The sequence below is a fragment of the Citrus sinensis genome, chromosome 9 (genome assembly GCF_022201045.2).
Source record: "Citrus sinensis cultivar Valencia sweet orange chromosome 9, DVS_A1.0, whole genome shotgun sequence".
Lineage (NCBI taxonomy): Eukaryota > Viridiplantae > Streptophyta > Magnoliopsida > Sapindales > Rutaceae > Citrus > Citrus sinensis.
In genome coordinates, this window is record NC_068564.1 from 10,244,471 (window position 1) to 10,263,823 (window position 19,353).

Consider the following 19,353-nt stretch of genomic DNA (forward strand, 5'->3'; position numbering starts at 1 on the left):
CCAATCTCTACTGGCGGTGAACTCCACCAGCTAAATCATGACACCAACACCAAAATTAGCCAAAGTGACTGCTACATTTTTGTTCTCTCGGTAGATGACGGAAAAATGAAAATTCATACCCTACCATGATTCAAAAAGGTTACAACAATTGTATCATCGATTGCGAAGAGTCCATTCTTTTTCTAGATAATATTATTTCAATAATTTAATGCCACAGCAAAATTATACTCGACTATTGTATGAATTTTTATACTTTGTTTTTATAAATTGATGCAATGTAGCAAGCGATAATAATATGTTTAATTTTTATACTTAGTTTAAATACCAACTAATTTTTATACTTAGTTTGAATGCTAACTAACGTAGTATTATTTAATTGGCTCAAATGATAGTTATAAAGTTCCATCATTTCTTATCCAAATGGTGATATTTCTATTAGTAACACATCGGCTAAAATACAGACTAAATATCCTATAAACTAAGTATAGCATTGCTCAAAATTCAAAAGGAATTTTGTCTTACGCAAATAAAAAGCAATATAAACTTTGTCTATTTTGGTCATTATGTAATAAAATAATACATTTATAATAAAATTTATTAAATACAAATATTCTGTATCTCAAACTATTTTTAAGTACTAACTTTTTTTTTCCTTTTTTAAAGAAATTAAACTGGGCGAAGCGCGGGAAACTTTGTTCCATCAAAAAAAAAAAAAACAAAGCGAATAGAGGATGCAATGAGGGTACTTAGCCATCAGCTTTGTAAGAGAAGCAACAAGAAAAGATAGATGAAAGTCAATTGCAAAAAAGAACAAAATCAGTGCGATCTATAATTAATGAAACCATTAGCTTCTTTAGAAATAATGCTTCGAATCTCCATTGATGGTGAGTTCCACCAGCTAAATATATCATGTTGAATGTCCGCTAGATAGACAATATAAAAATGTAAGTGCTCGCAGACCAATTTATATAAGAAGCCTTTGGGGATTTTTTTTTTTTTTTTCATGTTTTGCAACACTACGATGGCCATGATATTTATCATATTTACATGAAAAAATGGCAAAGATCTTGGCTCGTAATTGACTTAATTGAGAAGCTTCAAGATCATATCTCAAGGATCATAATGTGATCCTCCTTATTTTATTAATGCACCCGGAGCATCTGCATGGCAGTAGCGGCCACCCATTCACAATTATTATTATGGACATAACTGCAATTCTTGCTTAATGAGTGAGCCATCGGACGACCCACGCAAGCTCTCACGTACGTTATTCACGTAATTGAACTATAGCCCTGAATCCGTCTTCTACCAATCTGCAATTAAACATCAGCCATTAATCCGTCATCCACTTGCCCCGCTGTCACCGACGCCTACTTGAATTTATATATATATTCGTAATGTAAATTGTTGCTAATGAGATATTATATAGTTTCATGTCCGCTACCTGTGTCCATACATTGTGATATATCACACCCGAAGCAACCACGGCCAAGAACTCACAAAACCAACTTAATTACTTGTGCAGAAGCTAGCGGAGCTCCCTTTTGATTTGAAGAACATGGAAACTATTTGTGCAGGTAATTCATTAGGCCATCTTAAGTTGAATTCCATTCATAATTATTATATTAATCTTTGCCTTTATGAACAAGTTTTCTGATTTGAAATTTTCAGGTACTAAGGAATGGTCGGAGGCTAGCATCAATCTTTTTCATGGCTGTATTATTGATGATGGGATGGGAAACGACAATCTTAATCTCCTTGTAATCCCTCAATATGAGAGAAATCCCGATGAATCTGGTTAAGTGCAGTGCTAATGTCAAAGGATGTAATGGGCACCATAGCCTGTGAATTGTGTGAGTGCTTATCGGTTTATCAATTCGAAAAATAAGATCTCTTGGCATATATATATATACACACGAGATTTTCTTATTCACATCTATGTACTTTTTTCCCTTAAACTAAAAAAAATAAAACTGTGTGATGTAACGAGCCAGTACAAGTCAAGTGGTATATAATGAGCTTTACCATTACCCTTAAAAAAATGCATAGTGCTGAAATAAACAAGAGCCAAGGTTCTGTAAAACAAGCAACTGAAAAAGACAGATGAAAGCCAGAAACAATAAAGAACAAAATCAATGAAATCTATAGTTGGGGAAATCATTAGCGTCTTTAGAAATAGCTCTCCGAGTCTCCACTGGCAGCGAACTCCATCCGCTAACTCATGGCAAACAACACCCAGATTAGCCATAGAATTTACTACACTATTGTTCTCTACGTAGGTGAGGGAAAAACGAAAATTCATACCCTGCTGTCCTGCAAATGGCGACGACAATTGTACCGACGACTGCAAAGGGCCCAAGGATGCTCCAAAGAAGCCACAAAGAGATGATATTACTACAAGCTATTACCTATGATCTAAGTGATTTCTCAACGAAAGAAGCTATATGCTTCCAAACCTAATGTTTAGATCCGCAATACACATTGTCAGGAACATGAATCTACAGTTCTTGAGGGAATTATTACAACTTGGTTTTTCAATGAACAAACAGGTACATAACGGGAAAAAACTGATTATAAGTTTTCTCATTCCAGAAACAAACCTGTACAAATAGCACATATGACCAAAATTCTTGCCACAACAACAAATAGACAAATTAAAAGAACACCACAAAACCCACATTCACAATCTCTAACAAGCACAACCGCAAATTAATTAACGTACAAAGATAATAGAAGCAAGTACTTAATTAATTATGTACCTCAAAGAATTCAACGAGAGGTTGCACTTCCATTTTAGTACAAGTGGAATGTTCCTCCTGATGGCATCATGTTTCTTCTAAGATGCAGCATGAGAGAACATGATGTTGTGAAGCGGCCTTGCTTGATGAAATTTTCTTATACGACCTTCGAATTTCAACTTAGCTGACATGTCACTCTTACTGAAGACTATTCATGATTACAGATAGCTGTTGAAAATTACCATTCTTTGCATCTCTTGTTACTGATTCACCATTATATGAAGACCGCAGAGAGATCTCGTTCCTATACGGCATGCTGTGATCAAAGCAACTGTCCAGAAATGCTACACGCTGCTTTGGTGTGCTCATAGACCTTGCCTTTGCTTTGGCAGACTCCGTAACAGCCATATAAGTTGGAAAAACCGGAGAATTTGGGACAGAATCATTATCTCCAAATGCATTCTGTTTTGTACGACTAAATGATCTCCTTGGAAATGAAATTGGCGAACTCACACAGTCCTGTGACTCAGGCTTCTGCATATGTCTCAGTCTAACGTGTCTAGGAATATATATTTCACTTGGAACCAGATTTTCATGTGCTGATGAATTTAACATCTCTAATTCTTTCCTCCTAGATGCCCCTGTATTTGACCCTTTTTCCAACGTGAAGCTTTCTTTTCCATTTTCCTTGTGAGGGACTGATTCTTCCAGCATATGAACATTTCTGCTCTCCTGAAAGATCATAATATTGTTTGTCCAGAGTAGCAGAATTTAGATATAACTACGAGAAGAGAAATCCTTGTGCTTCATTTCATTGAATTCGGAACAGAGAAAAATATTTGAAAGACAGCATTGCTCGTGTTTGTAAAAAATTGCATTGTGATGTTGCTTTATCCTGCAGTCTGTATCCAGTAAGCATGATGGAAGCAGACAATTGAGATGAACTCACCCGGTGGGAATACGAGTACTTCATCATCCGTTCTCGTTTGATCGCAGCTTCTTGCTTTCTTAACCATATGGTTTCCATGTCTTCCTTTGAAAGAATACTATAATCCCAACTTCTTTGATCAATGAATTCAGGCTGTCGACAGCAAAAATTTTGTGGTAAACCAAATGAAGGAAACAATCACCAATCACAAAGAAAACAAACTTGAATATGCAGCTTCATGGCATAGGGATACGCTTAGGGGCTGTTACAAGAAAGAATAGCTCTATATCAGGCTAAAGAGTGAATCCCATATGAGATGTTGTTTTCCTTTTTTTTTTTTTTGGGTTGCTTAAAGATACATAGTAATCGCATATGATTCACACCTCTATTTTCTCAATTAGAGAAGATATCCTCCCAAAAGGAACAAAGTCCAAAAATGGGCATCTTCATACTGTTTCCCATGGCTATTACAGCTCAGTCTACTTCTATATTTGTTTTAAGCAACATTAGGGAAGCAGTTACCACAGATTCAAATTTAGAGGAGAACTGTCTAAGCTCAGAAAAGAAGCAGATCCACAACAGATACCTTTATTTCCTTCGCTTCCAACTCCTCTTTTGACCTGATGCACTTTTTATGTTCACTATATTTGCAAACTGCATCTCTCTTTTCCTGGACCTTTGACTGCTTTTCTCCATTGGATGGCAAACACTTCAATGTGGCTGTTGCTTGACGTCTTACAGCTCTGCCACGAACAATAGCTTGGAGTTTCACCAATCCCTTCAATGCTCGCAATGCTTTCCTTGCCTATTTCACTCCCATTCGAAAGATCATTTTCAGTTACCATATTCAGGTTATCTCAATAACGTATAAGTATATTCAGATTATCTCAATACACATATAAGTAGAATTCAAGAAGCATTTGAACTTTTACTGAGGACCCATACAGTGCTGTCTAATTTTTCAAAATATTAACGCTTTCATGAGAACCCCGATCAGTTTGCGAAGAATAACAGATTTTTAGTTCAAGGTCATTTTTGGTAAACTAAATATGGGACAATATCAGAACTGGAAAAGAACTATCTCAACGAGAAGACACAAATCATAGATACTATAGTGCTTAGATCATCCAAAATTGGGCAGAAGAAATTATTTTCTAAGCCGATCAATTCTCATTAGCATTACTTTAATTTCAAAGCAAGAACAAATCAAGCGAGTTTAAACGAGATAAAAAGAGGAAGATCCAAGAAGCTCACCAGATGTGCCCTGAAAGCACTTTGAATCTTGATGGCAGCCAAGTTTCGATCTCTCGCGGTTAAATGATGGTAAGATTTAGAGGTGCCTATTAGGCGAACAACCTCAGCTGCTGCATGAGCAGCAGCAACTGCAGCCTCAGCAGCAACAGCAGTTGCCATGGCAACATTCAAAGCATGCTTTCTCTGCTCTTCGGTTGCTTCATTCAACGATATTTGTGGTGCTGTAAGTGCAGGGTATTGTCTAAACTTAAGCCTTCCAAAAGCCCATTTCCATCTCTTTGATTTCTGGAGATATTATTATTAATAAAACAAATATTACGACGACTCAAGATTAATAAGACAGCAAGAGTAGATCATAATAGTAATAACATTTAATCAATTAGCACAGTGAAACACTGAAACTAAACCTTTTCTGCTTTTGTTCTTGCCTCAGAAACGAAGAGTTTCTTCACCCAACCAAACCAGGACCGATGCTTCCCCATTGAATTTTCTCAAAATCATATCAACCAAAATTTGGACACCATGTTTCTATCCATGAATCACACCTTATAATACAGAAACAAGCGTCAGATCAGAATATATAGAATATTTCCTAGATTAACATGCAGAATTGAGTTAAATCAAGAGAAAGATTAGACACCCTTCTGAGAAACTAACATGATTTAATAATTTAACAAACTCAGAAAGCATTCTGAATTAGGGGGAAAAAAACACAAAAGCAAAAAGATATCTTTCTTTTTCACCTGTCTTAAATTGTGAAATTCAGTAACTTTTTTTTTTTTCCTCAGCTGACAAGTTACAACCGAAATCTAAAACCATATCTTGACAGCGTCTTTAAAGCACAAACATTACCAGATTTAACCCGGAATCTGAAAACCAAAAGTAAACTATCTCAGTATTAAACCACGCAGAGTCGAAGAATCAGTGTTGCTATTCACAGAAAATAAAGAAATAAATAACACTGACCCAATTCCAGCATGGCTTAAATAAAGTAACAAACCTTGATTTAGAAGCTTTTAATCCATGACGTTGAGAAACAGTTGAAATCTACTGAAATGATGGTCTCTTGAATGCTAAATTCAAGTGGGTTGGTTTTTATTGACTGTACTAGAAAGTGAAAGCCAAAGCTTGAATCATAAGGTCGCTCTTGCCAATGAAGCTTATGTATGTGGCATTTCCAGGTCGCTCGGTGGTGATGGGCAAGTGATGATGTATGACTTATGTATAACTTCCTTGCTCATGGCGGGGTCCTTTTCCCTCTTTATTTATTTCTATTTTCCAACTGTCGCTTTCACTTACGACTTACTAATGACAGATTCAAATGTTTGTTACTATGAATTTACTGAATTCACCCCCATTCTTTTTCCACTTCTGTGACGTTTTCTGTTATCGGCGTCAATTTTTCTTTGTTTTCATGCACTCAACTACTCAAGGGGTTCAAGTCTCAACTATATGTAGGGACTTGATTTTCCTCCCAATAAAATTGAATAATGATCTATTTGTTTTCCCATCATTTGAAGTAGAATTGATGTTTTTTTAATATTAAGTGACAGTCAAACTTGTAACTATATCATAATAAAATTATTAAAAAAATCTCAAATAATTTCTTATTATAATATATCGGTATATAAAAAAAAATACATACGTGTTCATGTAAAGTGTATCAATAATATTGTTGACAATAATGAAATACTTTAACGACTGTTTATTATCTTTTGCATTGTTAGGAGATCTCGTTATACAATTCTTATATTTTTCCAAAGTTTTTAGTTTGGGATTCATTGAGTGCCACTAAGTGTCTAAACTAAGTTAATTGGGGTCTAATTTGGTGATCAACAACAACCTTTAAACATGAATTAATGCGGTCCATATTTATTTGGAACATTGGCATAAGACACTATCATCATGCATGTTCATCAGGTATGGGATGTGGGTTTGTTCCTATATGTGTTTCTTCACTCCACATAAGAATTTCTTGGGCAGACAGCTCCAAATTTGTGCTTGCCTTAGTTGTGTCAACAAAAGTTAAGTTCCTTAAATGTCGCTAATTCGGTTCATGTTAGGGCAAAATTGGTAAGTAAACCTTCTTGTGATACAATATTGCAAAAATCTTTTTTTAATATTATTATTTAATCTCTCCTTTTAGGTTAGCTTTAGTAAAAATGTGTGTTTATAAGACTCTGAATCTTATCAGTTTGAAACTTGCAAGTGCTTTTTCATCAGTCCCATTTCAATTTTCAACCATAGTGTAAGGGCTTCTTAAAAAAGTCAAGAAAAGGCATTTCTTGTAATCTGAAACTTTTAAATACTAATTTGTTGGATTAAACAAGAGTATTCTAACTATATCTTAAAAGCTATGATGATTACATCAATGAGGACCCACTATACGCCATGAGAAGCTCAGGCCATGCATGCATTCAACAACTTAACCAAATTTTGACCATCAATCTTTGAAAAAAATAGCAACTTTATTCATTTCCTGCTTTCCAAATTGTAGCCAGTTGTGAGGGTAATGTGGCTTTTGAGCTGTTGAGGTCCCAAGAAGAAGAGATAGCAATGCCAAGAGTCATGAATTTAGTGAAACTTTTTCTTAGGTTGCTTTGAGTGGCCTTTAAAATATCATCTTACGGGGAAATACTGTAGCTTTTGAGCTGTTCTTTGGCCCCAAAATTGGAGTAACAATGCCTCAATAAACTGAGGATTTGTTTAATTAAACAAAATTTAGGAGGAAGCAAATGAAATATTCTATCCTTGTATTTTAGATTGAATAGAAACCCCCAACTAGAACCACGAATAAATAAATGTTCATCTTATGGTACATGCTTTGCTTTTTCCTTGGTCTCAAAAGCAGATAAAGAAAAGGTGATGAGAATAACCTCTCTCAAAATTCTTATAATTAAGAAACTTTGGCATTAAATATATATATATATATATATATATATATAAACAACTTAGATCAGCTAGTACCTAACTTGTGATCATGAATATAGGGTAGTAATAAAATTGCAAATGCAGCCTGACGCATGCTTTAATTACTTGTCATGACAGTAAACTACATATAATTTGCCGAAAACGGAAAATAATTATTTTTAAAATAGTTTATTTTGTCATTATGATTACATGCACACACCCCATCTGCAAACATTGATGAAACTCTCGTTTTGTTATTGTAATCACAAATAAAAATGAAGATTCATGATTACATTTTTTTTTTTTTTTCATCGCTTGTTTTGAATAATCTTTTTTGCCTGTAATGATTTATGCAGCAGCAAGCAGAATAAAAGTGAAAAAGCCAAAAATAAATAAATAAATAAATTCAGGGTCCAAGCAATCACTTAAGCATGAAGAAGATTATCATTTTATTGTTTTACATTGCACAACACTCGTACGTTTGCTTATTTATTGAGCATTTTACTTTCAAAGCACGAGAGTTTTAAGTTAAGAACTCAATATAACTTCACTATTCACAGAACCATCTTCCATTCTTATCCAGGACTTGAGAGAGAACGGCTGTTCTGTTATCTCCAGAATTCTAGCACCTCTGGGCCAATTTCCGTAGCCGCCATAACCAGTATGTCTAGCAAAGCAGAGCCATAGATTTTGATAGGGGCAGCACCAGTCCAATCCGTGGTTGTGTCCAACAAACACTGCCTGCATTCCATGTGAAAGCATTATAATTCAATAGGACCCCATTAGCAGCATTAAAGCAAAATAAAAGTCATTGCTTCATTTCAATTTCAATTTCAATTTTAGGGCCACACATCTGCATTGGTCCCTAATAAGAGGATTTTGCAAGAGAGGAAACTGTCTTCATAACAAAATACAATCTTAATGAAAGTTTCAGCATTCTCATTCAATGGTCATTTTCCATCTTTTCTTGACATTTCATCATCCATTAATTTCTAATATCTACAATTTAGGTGCGTCAATAACTGTTGTTCATCTCCTCACATTCCAAAACCATTTAAGCTTCAAGTACCAATTGAAGGAGCAACAGCAAATGACACATTTCTAGAAACATTTTTCAAAGATGCAGAAAAAAATTACTTTTCTTCCAGCTTTAAATGGAATTCCAAAAGTTTGGTGTTGGAGTGTTGGTTGGTTCAGTAGGTAAGTTTGTGATTATGTAATTAAAAAAATGGGAAAAAGATTAAAACTGGATTCCAAATAGATTATAAAAGTCAGTTTGAGAGGAGGCAGTTTTAGTTTTAGCCAAGGATGAGTTTATTGGTAATAACTCCTTACTGATCCAAGTTTACAGACACTTGTAACACCACCCACTGGAGAGCTTAATGGGTTCTTATCTTTCAGTAGGTAAAAGATGGTCAGTCAAGAAATATCACGGTTGAGCAAAATCAGAGTCATTATTGGTAATGCTTGTAAATGTTTTTGACATGTGTATCTTGAGTTTCTATAGACAGATGGCACTTTTACATGCATGATTTAATGTAGGTAGGTGCTTGCATAAGTAAGCACTTCGGTTAAGATCTCACCTTGACAGAAGTTCTTTTGACAAGAATTTTCATTATACCCATTTCAGCTTCTTGAGCAGCAACACTTTCCTTATTAATGGAACCCACACAAGGCTTGTGAACTCCAAACCACGGAGCTACCTTCTTATAAGCTTTACTTGGTATATGCCAAAAAACGATCTCAGGAACCCTGTCAGATGATATTTGTTAGATTGAATAGAAAGTAAACGAAACAATGAATGAAAGAAAATGTAAAATTGATCAAATTGTTTTACTTGAGGTAAATTTTAATGAAAATCAATTTGAACTAAGAATAGAAAAGAGCTCAGACTCAGATATGTTAACATGTAAAACATCCCAAATTTTCAGCTCATTTCATGATTCTCTCCGTATCTTGGCAACAAAATACCTAAATGAATTAGTTAGTTGATATTCAAAACTTTATATCTGTCCTGTGTAAAATATCCTTCAAATAAATCAATCTACCTTGAATCAGGATTGATCTCCTCAGCTTTATGTCGGAACCATTCTGCTTGGGCACTTGATATGACTTCAGGGTAGGAGCCACCGCCAGAATCTAGAAAATACATATAAGCCACAGCCATCTGTCGATCATGTGATGATGAGACTTGGAGAACATAGTTGGAGATACTCGGCCAAAGATCTTTAGGACCATTTTTAGAATGTGATAGCACATTATAATCTATCTCTTTCTTCATCAGCTCTATACGATGTGTGCCTCTAAAATCACACTCTTCTTCCCCTGGCATGGAAATTTTGACCCGCTTAGGAGAATCTAGTATCAATCTGCAATAAAAAGTTGATAACATCTTGTAAAAGCAACATCCATTTTGCATGTTATTCCAACTGACTTATTCACAACCATAAAGAAATTATTTCTCCCTATCTTGTGGGGAAAAAAAACACTTCAAGTCATTACAAAAATTAAGATCACAAATTCAAAGGAATCTTCATCACAAAAATTAGAATTATGCCAGCAATATTTTGAAATTGTGAATCAGAGTGTCACATTTACGTTCTTTAATTATCTTGACAAATTTCATCTTCAAATGAAGGCACGGATGAGTGCCAATAACAATCTATAACCATCGACTCCAAAATGACATCATTTCCCTCTAATGTTTTCATAGTATATCGTATGATTTAAAATTGTGTACCACAGTTCAAAAATAGGTAAATTTGCAAATGTCTTTTTTATGTATTAATCTATTATTGACAAACTAACCTTAAGAAAAATTGATTAGTTTAATTATACAGAGGATATTCAAGGATCACACCTTTATTTGAAGGGGAAACGTCATTCATAACTAAAGGAAAGTAATTCTAGGTATTCAGTATTAACAAAACAGATTTTAGTTTGACAAGTCTTATTCCAAGTTACAATGGGGCATCTATGGGACAACAAATTTATTCCTGCAGAAGACCAGGAACCTGATGCAATGCAGGCATGATAAACCAGTCATTTCCTAGCAATGACAGGTTTTCACTGATTTACATTTACCATAGTTAAAATCCAAGCTGACCTGAATATGACGAATTCACTGCAGGGCAAAAAAGTTGAGGAATTCCAGAGTCTGAAAACCAGTCTAACGGCCACTCAAATGGGGCATCATCATGGTTTCCAAATATACTGGCCCATGGTATGCCCCTCACTCTTGTTGGCGAGATTGCTTGATCCCAGTACAAGCTTGCGTTTGCAACTGCCATGTTGTTGGCCGTAATGACATCTCCCAGGTATATGACAAAATCTGCAATGACAATTCATTTCCAGAAAAAAAAAAAAAAAGAAGAAAAAGAAAGGCAAGTTACAAGAAAGCTTAGTCTGTGTTTTGCATCATCAGGGCGCTCGATTTGGGTGTATCTTACATCCATTTTTGCAAGGCATAGCTTCATATTTTATAACACCAGATTACACACTAAAAACAAACTTCTTCCCTGTCTGGATTTAGAGGAAACTTGATAATACCCAATTACCAAACGATGAGTGAAGACTTTTGTGAAACTAAGAGGGCCAACAGTGAGTAGGATGGCAAAAACCCCGGGCGGATCCGGGCAATGCGGCCCGGACATATGTTTTTATCACCGGACCGGGATTTTTTATCTGAACTTAAAAAATCTAAATTTTACATTACATAATATTACATATGTATATTTTTTTATTTATTTTATAATTTTTTAAAATCTTTTTTTAATGAAATTGGTTTAAAAATATAAACCTTCAATGATTAAAATTTTAAATATATGCAATAAATGGATTAAATAAATAAGATTATTTAAAATTTTATATATATATATATATATGTATTACAAAGTCCGTCGGGACTTTCCTATCGATGAGAGATCATAATGCGGAAAACACAAACTTGGTAAGGCTATAACATAAATACCGTAAACATAAGGGGGCCTCATACATAGAAAATACATTACATGCAATTAGAAATTAGTGAAATTCATCAAATTCAGCCCCTCCCTATGTTCACCTGGAGTTTCATGATCAAGCACCGTCGACATGACTTTAACAGAGTTGAAATCCTGGAGTGGGCCCCAATCCGTCCACGCGTTCTCTCCAAAATGCAAGTCGGCGAACAGCGATATCTTGAAGGGCCCACCTGCTGCTCGCATGCGAAGATGATCATTTTCCGGCGTCGTGCGTAACCCGATGGTCTCTTGGGGTTGACTGAAGGCGAATCCGACGGTCAGAACGGCTTGCAAGTGTACATACAGATTGAGTACGGATTGTACGGAGAAATGGGTCAATGACTTGCCCATTTTGTCCCATGAAGTTCAAGGATAATTAAGTTTGTTTTTCAGCCGTGCAAAATGGAATGGGAGTAAGTATATTCCTTATTCTTGGCGCTGGGGAATAATATCAAAATTACTGAAACGTCCTTCATTTGATTATTTTCTTGTAAAAAAATTAACATTTTTAACTCTCCTAAAAAGAAACTATAATTTTTTTTATCAAATTAAAAGGAAAAAAATGATTTTTTTTCTTTTTTTTGGTAATCTTAAATAATACTAAAATATCCCAAAAATTACAGTATGCCTGGCGGGCATTTATTGTCCCTTAAATTTCTCTATAAATCTTTTAAAATTTTAATGAAATTACATTAGTCGAGTCACATTAAGTGATTTAAAATTTAAAAAAAACACAAATTTTTATACAGTAATTAAAATTTCAAATATTTGAATGGTGAAATACAATTTCTTATTTGTAAAAAATCAACTCTTATTTTATTTTATTTTATTTTATTTCATTTTTTAACAACATATGGAAGATGCATGCAAATTAAGTAGTCAATGTAACTTGACTATGTACAGCACCATCTTCCATCCTTATCCATGACTTAAGAGAGAAAGGCTTTTCAGTTATCTCAAGGATTCTAGCACCTCTAGCCCAATCTCCATAGCCACCATAACCACTATGCCTTGCATAGCAGAGCCATAGCCTTTGGTAGGGGCAGCACCAGTCCAGTCCATGGTTGTGTCCAACAAACACTGCCTGCAGCATTAAGTCCATGTCAATTAAACATAAATACAATTCAATATGACCCCATACATGCACTCAAACAAATTTCAGCTACCCAATATTAATGAATTACTTAAAATGGCTTTTTTATATAATTTTTTTCTGTTAAAATATACATAGTTATCATCTGTTCTTTACTTGTTGCATTTAATATTACAAAAGCAATGACAGGAATGTTCCGAGTAGTTTTTGCAACAAATTTGATGAATTAGACTTACTCATTTCAAACTATATGGACTGAAAAAGTAAATGCATACTAATCAAACTCACCTTGACAGAAGATCTGCTGACAAGAATGTCCATTATACCCGTTTCAGCTTCTTGAGCAGCAACACTTTCCGTATTAATTGAACCCACACAAGGCCTTTTGATTGCAGACTTTGGAGCTACCTTCTCATAAGCTTTACTTGGTATATGCCAAAACACTATCTCAGGAACCCTGTCAAATAGTTCCTTGTCTCATTGAACAAACGCCTTTAAAGAAGCATACAGTAAATTGTTATACCTTGAATCAGGATTGATCTCTTGAGCTTTATGTAGGAACCATTCTGCTTGGGCACTTGATATGACTTGAGGGTAGGAGCCACCACCAGAATCAAGAAAATACAAATAGGCCACTGCGATGTTTGGGTCATGTGATGATGAGACATTCAGGACATAGTTTGAAATACTTGGCCAGAGATCTTCAGGACCCTTTTTAGAATGCGAAAGCACGTTATGGTCAATCTCTTTCTTCATTAGCTCTAGACGAGGCGTGCCTCTAAAATCACACTCTTCTTCCCCTGGCATGGAAGCTTAGGTGAAGCATATATCAAACTGCAATAACAAGTGAAAAAACATCATTCATACCTAAGCCTGTACTAAGCTAGTGTAACTTGTGTTTAAGAAGGCATTGCAGGCCAGTGGATCAATTCCTAGATAGCAATTACAGGTTCATTTCTATTGACTGAGACTTATTAGCATTCTTTGAAACAACAGACTAACCTGAATATGATGAATTGGCCTCTGTAGGACAGTGAAGTTGTGGAATTCCAGGGGATGAAAACCACTCTAATGGCCACTCAAATGCTGCATCATCGTGGTTTCCAAATACACTAGCCCATGGTATGCCCCTGGCCCTTGTTGGAGAGATAGCTTGATCCCAGTACAGGCTTGCATTTGCAATAGCTATGTTGTTGGCCGTAATCACATCTCCAAGGTATATGACTAAATCTGCAATATCACTCAGTTCATTTTAGAATAAGTAAGAAAAAAGAAAGCAAGCGTCTGGAAAGCTTTAATACTAGATGAGAAAATAAAGCAGTGACTTGAACCAATTTTCTCTAGTAAGGCAACACTGCAAAGCCGATACAATCTAACAAAATATAATATAGGATCATATTGGTAGATTTTCTTATTCATAACTGGTCAATTTCAAAATGACATATATACAAAGAATGATGATATAACCTGGAGCTTCATCATCAAGCACAGTAGACATGACCCTGCTAGAATTTACATCCTGCAATGGACCCCAATCCGTCCACGCACTCTCTCCAAAATGCAGGTCTGCAAACAGAACAATCTTGAACGGTGCACCTGCTCGCATCTGTGCATTAATTTCCGGTGTCTCTCCAACAGTCATGATGGATGGTAAGTATAGATACAGATTAATCAATGATAGAGCATTCCAATGATTCAATAACTTGGCCATAATGAAAGAGTGAATGAGTACAAATTTGTTGCTGCTGCTGTTTGTTTTGACTTTTGAGGATTATTAGTTGGTTGGTTACTTGGTTTTAACGGAATCATTTTTCTTGGAAGTTCAGAGTATATTCTTGGTGGTTGTCCAAAATGATAAAAATTACTAAACAAGCTTTTATTTTATTATATTGTCTTTTACTGGGGTTTCTTGTCGGTTGTTGAGGTTAGTAATAGAAGTTGGAATGTCCTTATCATCTAAATCAAGTCTCATAAGATAAGTAAAATAGATAAAGATCAGGGAAACACAATTGTACACTTCTTCAATCACAATACTTTTTACAGAATGTTCTTTTACAGTATATGGATAGGTGTGTAGCAGATGATGTACAATGGTTTATGCAGCAGTAACAAACTGAGCTGCATAATGAATGAAAGAATGTAATGAATAAAAGAAACCCTTTTTCTTGCTAGTACTGGGATTCATGGACTGTCTGGAAAAGGAGTGATGTCCCGGAATACCTGCAATCTGTTTACCCTCATCGTCCCAGGCATAGAGTTATTGAACTTCAAACCCTTGTTTGGCAGTGGGGAAGAATAAAAGTGAACTTTTGGTTCTGGGCTCAGCTGCTGATCAAAGGATAAAGAACGCCTAGCTTTTAGATTTCTTAATGGTAAAGCAGCATTTCTGGATGCTGCATGTCCATCCTTGAGATCAAATGAGTCTTCAAGCTTTTGGCTTAAGTAGTCTATCTGGTTCTGTGCACAAGAACTTGGATAAACTATGTTGGAGTTCAGATTTTCGTCTTGCTCTTCGTTTTCTTCTTCCTCAACCATGTCCGCCCAACTCTTTTTATCCGTAGTTGCAATGCAATCCAGGCTTGACTTAGTTTTTTCTGCAATAGATTGTTGCAGAATATCTGAAATATTATCGATGCTCTGATTACCAATGGAAGTAATTAATCCCTCTATGGTATTATCAACAGCCATGCTGGGTCCTGTAGGCAATGTGGTAGCTGAGTTACTCCCTTCTATAGCCAATTTCTTCTGGTCATCACCATTTCCACAAGTATTCATTTTCTGCATTTCATCCAAAATATACTGTGAGCCGGATTCCATCACCATATGTTTTGTTAAAGCAAACCCATCAGTTTTCCAACAAGTACTTTTCAAGTCTCTGTCTACTGCTGTTCGCAGAGGTTGTTTCACTGGTTCATCTTTCACCTGATCATTATCTTTCCATGATCTCCTTGTCCAGTCTTCACAATTGGGTGAAGGCAAAGCATTTTTTGAGTTTGGCAATCCAATTTTTGATTCATCCTTGGTTGGAACTACCAGTTTTCTTTTAACAAAGGGGATGGCTTGTGCTTGGTGATTTTCAGTGGGTATAGCTTGCTCAAATGTCAGTTTGCGGATTGAACTTCCAACTGGTTTCTCTCTGCATCTTGCTACTCTCTGATCTTCCATGTTATGCTCACGTGAAGATGATCTTCTTGGCTGAGTAAATAGAACAGTACTGTAAGTGTGTAAAGTTTTCTCAGATGACTGATTGATATTTGAACTTCCAATTGGTCCCCATCTGTCTTTCCCCTGTTCCCCATCACTGAACTCCCTAAATGGTCTTCTTGGTTGTGTAAATAGAACTTCAAGATTCCTTCTAACGGCAGCTGGGGAAACATGTGCTTCCTGGTGTGCAGAACTTACTCCTATTCCCGGTGAGCTACCGCAATTTTTCTTCATTGTGCTGGCTAAACCAGATTTTCCATGTGGATTTCCAATATAAGAACCTCTCCTCCCATTATCAACAAACAAGGGTAGAGAAAATTGAGAAGCTGCCCTTGGTCCAGATGACATAAGTTTCAAACTCCCCTTGTCATATCCAAGGAAACCGTGCTTATTCTCATGATGGTTTCTGGAATAGGCTATCCTATCTTGTTCATTTAGTATTTCCTCATCATGTCCATTTGCCAGGCTTCTGCAGACACTGAAAGTAGACAGATGATGATTTTGACCTTCACTGGTTGAGCAAGTAACTTGAGGATTTGTGCGTCCATCAGCAGGCAATGCAAAAGGTCTTTGGTTTTTCTGATCGTCACCTACTTCCAGCTCAGTCAGTTTTAACACTGATGGTGACTCCAATTCGGTCAGCATTTGAATTGCACATTCAAATGATCTAGTATAGGAAGTATCCATTTGTCTATTTCCAGCAGAAATTTTTACTGCCTGAAGCAGAGATTTGGCTTCTGTCACCCTGTTCATGTGCATCAAACAGATAGCAAGATTGCATTGCTTGTTCTTGTCCACACCTAGAGATAGAGCTTTCCTGTGACAAATGTTGGAGTTAAAGGGTATGGTACAACCATACATATATAGCTAAAAAATTCCTGTCAATGAAAGGATTTACCTGTAATACTGTTCAGCCATTTCAAAATTGTTTTGCTGCATATATGCCCATGCCAGGTTCCCAAGTATTCTGCATTGTTTGGTGTACAAAATTAGATAAATGTAATAAGATATTCAGTGAAAATAAGCAAGAAGAAAGGGAATTATAAGTAGAAGCAAAATTGACCTTGATTTCTCTTGTTCGACAGTTATTTGAATCTTCTTCCCTTGCGATCTTGCCATCTTTGTCTTCACTCCAGCAAAAGCTATTCCTTCTTCAATGTTCTTCAGTTTGTTTTGAAGCAATTCAATCTCTTCTTCAATCCTCCCAGACCTCTGCAAAAACAGCATAACAATAATAAACTAGTGGATCTACACGAAGAGCTGCTTGAAAAGCTATAGAAGAGCAATGAAATCAACATAACAGCATCACTGCAAGTGATTGATTTGGCTGTACACCATGAGATTTGACCACATTAGTTGAACATAAACAAGAAACCAGGAACACAATATTAAATTCATACTTTACAGCTCCATAATACCCCTTAAATGTGCTTGTGGCTGAGCAAAATTAATCTGACAACTGTCTATTTACACTCCGCTTGTAACATATATTACCTTTCTCCAAAGCTAGTACCTTGTTCTTGAAATAAATAAATAAAACATGGATCCTTTAATCGGAAATACTGAAAATTCATTGAAATAATGAAGCCAGTGGAAACTCAAAAATTGGGCACATTTAGCCTTAAAAGAGAATTCTCTCTTCGTGACCAGTTTCCAAAAAATTAAGAAAAATCTTCTTGAATTGATGGAATAAAAAAGTATCAATTGCTCCACATTTTCAATACAACAGTTCTGTTGCAGAATCTTAAAAATTTCTCTCACTCGCTTGCGCTCTGCAGAAACATGGCTATATAACAGTACTAGACTCTTTTAATACATTCTCAATTAGTTGTATGAAATTATAAAATGCAACCATATCATCAAACGAGATGAATATGTTATGACCTACCTTTCAACCTTCCTATAGTATATTAGGTTATTCAAAATGTCCGTAGATATTAAATGGTGTACATGCAAGAAAAAGTACTCATATTTGACCATTCATATCCGTAACTCATATTTTCAATACCAACTAGTTCAAGATCAGCAAACTATAAGGAATGACAAGAGAAATATAAGCAAATTATCAAAAGAGAATGATGTTTTACTTTGTAAAGTTCAATTAGGACATTGTCAAGTGACTCCTGAGAATCATAAGGGCAAAGATGACGAAAGGACTTGACCGCCTCAATTGCCTCATCTGATCGATCCAATTGTTTCATCACAACAGCCATGTCTTTCAAGGCACTGTCAACTCGGTCCCCAGAGTTAATAGCAGCCCAGAACAAGGAAACTGCCCTGCTTGGATCTTTGTCTATCAACTGTATTTCAAAAAATCAAAAATTACAAAAGATACAAACAGAAGCAGACTTCCACTGAAGAATTCTAAAACCCTTAATCTTGAACATTTATGCATTCAGCTATTCTTGATATTAAGCTCAACAACCCAAAAGTAAAATTTTCATTTATAAGTAAAATGCAACAAAGATAAAAATAAAAGTTCACAATTCATTTGTTCTTGTTATCTTGGATTTTTCCTTCAAAAAGACTTAATGCATGTGGGCAGGAATCAAAAACAAGAAAGTGCCTCCTAACCCCATTTTCCTTTTGATAACATTCAAGAATCAAATTGTTTCCAAAACTTAATAAATAAACATGAACAAGAAATTTAAGCATAGATTAATCAAAAAATTGATAAATAAAAAGAAGACTTTTCACCTGAATATGTTTGGCCCTGACATAAGGAGAATCACCGGAAGGCACTTTGTGAATGACATGAAAGATGTCACCTTTTTTGTTGTTCACCGGTGTTGACATTCTCTTCCTCTCCGAAAGCGGCGATGGCAAGGACCGTTGCTTCCTCCACGTAGGCGGCGGCGTCGAGAAATTTTTGTCAACGTGGGGCCACATGCTTGGCTTCTTTGACAGAGAAAATGATCCACTGCCTTTTTTCCCGGGAAAATCTTGAAACCCTTTGATTGAAATTAATCACATTAAAGGCTAGTAGAGTGAGTGAGAAAGGAAGGGAACAGTGATGTGTTAGTTTCTAGGGAAAATCTTGAGACCCTCTTCTTGAATACCCGAGAAAGCTTTCGGGGATCAATGGGGAAGTGGGGTTAAATTCATGTGGTAAGAAAATCACTTTTCTGTTGCAAGAAAATGATAATTTTTCTTGGAAAGTGAGAGAAAGTGGAGAGAGTGATGATGATCTTTGAATGAGGAGGTGCGAGTTGTGAAGAAAGAAGA

The 19,353-nt window shown here is 35.7% G+C and overlaps 4 protein-coding genes across 5 annotated transcripts; all 4 read right to left on the reverse strand.

Annotated features, from left to right (window-relative positions):
* Positions 1-2,550: 2,550 nt before the first annotated feature.
* LOC102615097 (protein IQ-DOMAIN 12) lies at positions 2,551-6,150 on the reverse strand. Of its 2 annotated transcripts, XM_006491441.4 has the most exons (7): positions 5,921-6,149; positions 5,664-5,789; positions 5,328-5,465; positions 4,921-5,205; positions 4,253-4,471; positions 3,688-3,819; positions 2,551-3,470 (listed from the first exon to the last, which is right to left on the reverse strand). In XM_006491441.4, the coding sequence occupies exons 3-7, from the start codon at positions 5,400-5,402 to the stop codon at positions 2,937-2,939; spliced, it is 1,245 nt and encodes a 414-aa protein (XP_006491504.2). In that variant the 5' UTR covers positions 5,403-5,465; positions 5,664-5,789; positions 5,921-6,149; the 3' UTR covers positions 2,551-2,936. The 2 variants fall into 2 exon arrangements, with proteins under 2 accessions (XP_006491504.2, XP_006491505.2); XM_006491442.4 differs by lacking the exon at positions 5,664-5,789 and having other exon boundaries at positions 5,921-6,150.
* A 2,048-nt stretch (positions 6,151-8,198) lies between these two features.
* Positions 8,199-12,240, reverse strand: LOC102615773 (probable inactive purple acid phosphatase 16). The gene is made up of 5 exons (XM_006491444.4): positions 11,894-12,240; positions 10,937-11,161; positions 9,879-10,155; positions 9,414-9,582; positions 8,199-8,571 (listed from the first exon to the last, which is right to left on the reverse strand). Exons 1-5 carry the CDS (start codon positions 12,180-12,182, stop codon positions 8,359-8,361), a joined length of 1,173 nt encoding a protein of 390 aa, XP_006491507.2. The 5' UTR covers positions 12,183-12,240; the 3' UTR covers positions 8,199-8,358.
* Positions 12,241-12,519: 279 nt separating this feature from the next.
* LOC102621166 (probable inactive purple acid phosphatase 16) lies at positions 12,520-14,626 on the reverse strand. Its single transcript, XM_006491532.4, has 5 exons — positions 14,392-14,626; positions 13,927-14,154; positions 13,448-13,724; positions 13,213-13,381; positions 12,520-12,915 (listed from the first exon to the last, which is right to left on the reverse strand). The coding sequence occupies exons 1-5, from the start codon at positions 14,564-14,566 to the stop codon at positions 12,703-12,705; spliced, it is 1,062 nt and encodes a 353-aa protein (XP_006491595.3). The 5' UTR covers positions 14,567-14,626; the 3' UTR covers positions 12,520-12,702.
* A 350-nt stretch (positions 14,627-14,976) lies between these two features.
* LOC102621449 (uncharacterized) lies at positions 14,977-19,350 on the reverse strand. Its single transcript, XM_006491533.4, has 5 exons — positions 18,826-19,350; positions 18,216-18,428; positions 17,192-17,340; positions 17,027-17,095; positions 14,977-16,945 (listed from the first exon to the last, which is right to left on the reverse strand). Exons 1-5 carry the CDS (start codon positions 19,015-19,017, stop codon positions 15,106-15,108), a joined length of 2,463 nt encoding a protein of 820 aa, XP_006491596.2. The 5' UTR covers positions 19,018-19,350; the 3' UTR covers positions 14,977-15,105.
* Between the last annotated feature and the right edge of the window lie 3 nt (positions 19,351-19,353).